Consider the following 6,000-nt stretch of genomic DNA (forward strand, 5'->3'; position numbering starts at 1 on the left):
AGAAACATTATTGTGACCATGCTGGAAAGTTTTAATCGACCAGCAAGAACATCAATGGAAATAAACAGGACTCTGCTCGACTGTGTGCTGCAGAAATAATGAACAGTGTACAGGCACGGGGGTAGAACTCCCTTTTGAACAATATGACGTTTTGGGCCTAAATTGCTGCCTAGTTAACATAAGCCAGAAAAACACACTCCTACATGTTCTAGCAAAATCATTTCAAAGACATTAGCACAATCTCCATGTTTACATGTATAATCGAGTAAATTTGGCTTCTGCACGTTAATCACACAAATATGAAATGCACAAAAGCTCCAATAGTGTTATAAATGTAATTTGCTTAATTTAAATTGTCCAAGTATCGCACATTATTAAAATATTACTATCTTGTGTTCCCCAACTCAGATTTGATGACAAATACACCCTTAAAGTGACATTTATCAGTGGAAAAAATAAGAAGCAAAGGGAAGCGGAGTTCACCAAGTCTGTTGCTGCTTTCTTCGATGAGAATGGAACATTGGTAATGGATGTATATGAGCCCGAAGTGTCCAGACTTCATGACAGCTTGCTTACAGAAAGGAAAGTGAAATAGCAGTTGAATGAAAGACCTTTCTGCTGGGATTATGCTAGGTTTAAGAGAATAATAAGAAAATGCTACATTAAATAAGAATGTTCATGCCTCTGTGTTTTGTCCTGAAATCCTACATAATTCTGGATAGGCAGGATTTTTCAATCTCAGATCCAAGAATTTGGTAGCCGTTCTCGTGCTACGAGCTGTTTGGGTCTGTCAGGTTGCAGTGTTTACCCGCCTTTCTAGGTGATCCACTGTCTGGGTGAAGGAATTAATGAACGGAGGTATCTTATAATAGTTGTCAGGGTAAGTTGTGTTGAATGCCAAGATAACTCCCCTTTCTAAGTGGCAATGCTTTACAATGTAGCTTTATGCCATGCTATATGTCGAGTTTTGTTACAGTTAATGTTCTGCTTTTTTCACCTTTCTTGTCTAAAATGTGTTGACATCTTGGAATTCAGGACAAAACATTACATTAAAAAAAATTCTGTCCATTCTTTATTTTTATATTTATTTGATGAGAATGAAAAAGCTGTTTTATACACCTTTTGTTTGTTGAGGGGGAAAACCAAGTGAAAATGCGAGTAAATTCTGTATGTAAAGCTAAGCACTCTGTATGTGAGGTCATGAAATAAAAGACAATGGTATTTTTAGATCTGTGAATCTCCTTCTGTCCCACGGCACATTTCATATCAGCATTTCTGTTGAATGTTCTCTTATATAAGAACTGCCATTTTCTATCTACAAAGTTTTTCAATAAAAGGAAATAACAGAAGCGAATTAAAGTATGTGCAGTCTTAATGGGTGGCCGGTTAATAAAGTATTTTTGCATTATAAACCTTTTATTTGGATTGGTGGCCTTGCTAGAATATGTCCTACCGATACAAGTTTATTTGTGTGTAACAGATCCACTTGACGACACAAGAAAAAAACTTACATATTTTTGTGTGTTAATTCTGTAATAGTTTTCTTTAAAACATTATCACTTAATATTGTAGTTCAAGTGAGGATACAGTTATCCAAGATAAAGTGCATCTCTGTCCAGTCAGCTCTTTCAGAATCGAGCTTATCGGCTACAGAACCTGCCAGCATGATGCAGCTTGATAAATGTGCGACTGATCTATTACCTGAACATATTCCTAGAGAAAATAACTTTAACCCCGTATTATTCAATGCTTTCTGGCTTGTATTCTAATTGGCTCTTCTCAAAGACAATAAAGCAAATACCTATTTAGTCCACTTTGCCCTCCCCAAGGGTAACATTGCCTTAAACAGTGTATTGCCCATTCACCTGTAGATGGTAACAGACCAAATACAGAGATGCCTGTCTTGTAAGTCTTGTGTTGAATGTAGATGTACTGTCCAACGAAACAATAACAGTGAGCAACTTTGCTTCTCTGCATAAATATGTCTACGGGAATAGATTGTTATGGTATCTTATCATTCTATGAAGAGCGAGTAACTCTGAATCCCTATTTGTAAACCCCCCCAACAGAAAACGTTAGACCTTTTAATCTTAAACCAATTTAATGAAATCATCTGTTAGGTTTGCCAGGTACCTCATGCCTGAGTGCACACACTTTAGTCGATTTTTTTTTTATTTTTCACATTTTCCAGGTAAAGTATCATAGAAACTAATTTATTCACATTTTTCACCCCACAAACTTTATTGGGTTTTCTATGGTTTAAACAAGTCTTACACTTCAATTGTACCTAGACAGTTGAGCAGTACATGGTTTGGTATTCGCTGTACAGAGAGCTTTACATTGGTTACAGTAATGTCCCAAGTCACTCATTTCTTCTAAACTGAGTAGTTCACGGTTGTAGCTTTGAAACAGACATTGGAAACACCAGTAGTCTCGCCTTTCAGACCTGTTGGCTTTCCCAATGGTTTTTATCCATGCTGTATCGCATCATGGCCAAAGAATAAAAAAATACCTTTTAACATCACTATTGGTGGACACACTATACATGCGTACCTACAAAGTATTTGGTAGCATTTTTTTCTTTGTAGTTATTGAGCATTCGGATCAATAACTAAAAAAAGGAGTCCAATCCACCTTTTTTTTTTTTAGGTGGGGGTAGGCAACATTGAGTGGAAGCAACAATGGGCAGGCGGGAAAGCAGCAATGCTGGATTTCAGGAGGGTGAAAGCACAGATGACGGGACTGGGAGGGGAAGTAGACGGAGAGCAAAGTGGAGCACTGAGGGGAGGCAAACTGACCAACAAACCAATGTGAACTACTGCTACGGCATCTGCAATACAGCCTAGAGTAACTGCACCACAGGATGATTAACTCTTCTACATCGTAGGATCTTCATTGAAATCTTAAACATTGAGAAACCAACATTACCCAGTGACTGTTGCCACTGGGCAGTTATGGTCAGGACCACGTTTCCATATGAAGTGAATTTTTAGGTTTTCTAATAACTTTTGTTGTTGTATAGCTTTATTTCGAAATATTTCATTTCATAAAAGCATTACAATAAAAAATCAATGTAAACATGAGAACAGTTATAATAACTTTGGCGCAGTTAAAAATAAAAAATAAAAAATTCTCATCCCCCTCTGCTGTTACCTGGACTGTTTCGGGGTGGTCTGTCGAGCCGAGGCCAAGAAAAAGAGGGGGGGGGGGGGGGGGGGGAGGTCTCAAAATGCGGTTTTACCATGCAACTTTATATAGAAACTTTGGACACTTCCGTAGCTACAACGGCAGAATTACACCAAATTTGGCAGAAAACTAGTTTTTACAGAAAGTATGCATTTTTATGATTGGATATAAATAATTTAAGTGTTTTTGGAGAAGTTAAGACTCAAAATGTATGTATATTTCACGCTGCAGAGGATCCAAAGAAACACAAGCTCAACCACATGATTTGCTGGGCACAACCTGAAGGAAAAGTTGTTACTGCCATCTTAGGACTTGGTACCTAAGTTCTAAAAAAATAAAATAAGGGGGCAGCAATGGGTATCCTGACCCCCCTTGGCCTTATAGGGAGTAGGAGAAATCTTTTTTTTTTCAAATACATGGGGGTGGGTGGCGTGCGATGCTCAGCACAACACTCCTGGAAGAATCATGACTGTTCCACAGCACACCAAAAACATTTTTATAAAGTATGTTGGATGCCTGTGGTAGGAAAGGGGGGCCTGGATGCACATGACTACATGCCCAATGATGGGCATCTTACTTTATGTAAAGTAAAAGAACTGAGGAATTCACTGGCGAAAAGAACAATGGTTAAACTGACATTTTAGCTTGGAAGTGTAATAATAGCTTACTTTACATGAAAAAAAAAATCTCAATGTCATTGTTGGGTGAAAATGTCAGTTCAAAACATAATGTTTTGAACGAATTCACCAGTTGTAGTTATCTTAACACCATCATTGCTGCAGCAATTCCCCTGCTGTGCTGAAGAACTCTGAAAACAATGCAATCATGACGAGCTCAGCTGGTCATGAGCGTACGAGAGGTGTACCTCATGACGAGCTGAGCTCGTCATGAGCATCGAAGGGGTTAAGTAACGAACTTGTGCCCTAAAGTAACTAACTCACACCCTCGCCGTGCACTGCTTCTACCCTCTCATATTACATCAGTGACTTGTTCAGGGACTGCATTGATAACATCCCTAATGTCATCTGAAATTACATCATTGGTAACACTGCTTGGCGAAGGCACAAGTTATAGGTAGTTGAGAACTATAAATGTTTAATTTCAGTGGTTTTGTTACTTTAAAACTTTAGGTGTAGGTGATATTTTCACCTAACTAGAATTTCTCTTTAACCTTTTGTTTTTTTCATTGAATATCTTATATCATTAGTAATACATGAAGTCGTTGATGTTAGCTAACGCCTCAGCTTTGACATGTTCGCCATCGAGAGGAAACACTGCCATTGGCACTGGTCCAGTACATCTTTTACACCGAAGCATTCAATACTACTGTTGGCATCAAGTTTGCTGTCCAGTCACTCCTCATCGCGGAACCATTCGCCATCTGTGCTAACGCAGTCAGGAAATTAATCAATATCTCACAAATTGACGTGGATGTTTTCAACATGAATGAATTTAAGTGATGCACCACTGATGGTGGGAAGCCTCATCTAAGAGCTATTTCTGTACAAGGGCTTTGGGCAAGAAGGGAGAATCCTCATCACATTAAACCTTTGGACGTTAGAGCAGCACACCTGGCTCTCCAGGTCTTCCTGCCATTTCACATAATGAACAACATTCTCATTCAGACGGACAGTACAACAACAATGCACTGCCACTAACAAAGAGGCACTAGATCACAGAAGATTGCATATCTGGTTGTGGCCTCTGTTGAGGTGCCTTTCAATAAAGACAGTTCACTTTCCAAGATTTCTAAATGGGCAGGTAGATTCCCTTAGCACTTCTTATGAAGACATCCATGAAGTGGTGGTAGACGACAATGTCCTCAAAGAAATCTTGTTTGATTTGTTGCTATCCTAAAATAGATCTCTTGTGCTCCTTGCTATGACTGTGCATCCTGATTTCAAGATCCAGGATCCCTGGGCTCTGACGTTCAGATGAATTGATCAGTGACATTACTCTGTGCATTTCCTCTGAATTCACTGATCTCAACATGCATCCTGAAAAACTAAAATTGTCAGGCATCAGTGATCCACATTGCTCTACAGTGGCTTTTAGTGCTGGTGCCAGACCTTGCTGCAAATGTTTATTAAACCACACAAGAGGTCTCCACAACAGTTAACCAAATTTGACCCTACCAAATGCCAGGCCCCAGATGCTGATTTCGCCCACATGACCTGGACATGCTCCCAGATAGCCACATATTGGATTGTGGTCTTCCGGACTCTCTGATGCCATTGGCACACCGTTTCTTCCTTCCCCGAAGCTGGCCATGCTGGAAATAGTTAATATAAAAGTATGCTATCGGATGTTTGTCGCCATTGCACTACTACTGGCGAAGAGGTAAATCACAATTCCCTGGGGAACTAAAAATACACCCACAAGAACAGCATGAGAGCATGTCTTACTACGACCTGCAAACTGAAATCTATTCCACACTCCAATCCCTGGCCTCGTGGCCTAAGGACATATGGCACGTGTATTGCTGCAACGAACACAAAGAGTTGGAGGGTCTGTTAACCAACAGAGCTGAGTCTATAAGGTCCTGTTTAGAAGACCACACTTTTGAATTGCACTAAACCAGACCAAGTGGTCACATGACACGAGTATATGATAGATATCCTATCAGCCCACCCATTTGGCGGAGCCTCGTCATGTAGGACGTCTAACCAGGGTGGTGAGTCCAAGCCCAGATGAATTGGCCAGACAACACACACTACTGGTTCATATTGTCCATGCCACAGAGTGGTGCTGAAAAAGTGCAGTGCAAAACAGGGAGTGAACTAAGTGATGTTAAAATGACGGTCGAGGCAAAAG

General features: G+C 39.9%; 1 protein-coding gene across 2 annotated transcripts in view; it reads left to right on the forward strand.

The window, feature by feature from the left end:
• Nucleotides 1-1,227, forward strand: part of SPCS2 (signal peptidase complex subunit 2) — a 38,065-nt gene extending 36,838 nt beyond the window's left edge. For both annotated transcript variants that reach the window (XM_086933816.1, XM_086933817.1), the window contains exon 5: nucleotides 409-1,227. In XM_086933816.1, coding sequence (XP_086789942.1) covers nucleotides 409-595 — 187 coding nt within the window. In that variant the 3' untranslated portion in view covers nucleotides 596-1,227. The remainder of the gene's footprint in view (nucleotides 1-408) is intronic.
• The last annotated feature ends 4,773 nt before the right edge of the window (nucleotides 1,228-6,000 follow it).

The sequence above is a fragment of the Lissotriton vulgaris genome, chromosome 8 (genome assembly GCF_964263255.1).
Source record: "Lissotriton vulgaris chromosome 8, aLisVul1.2, whole genome shotgun sequence".
Lineage (NCBI taxonomy): Eukaryota > Metazoa > Chordata > Amphibia > Caudata > Salamandridae > Lissotriton > Lissotriton vulgaris.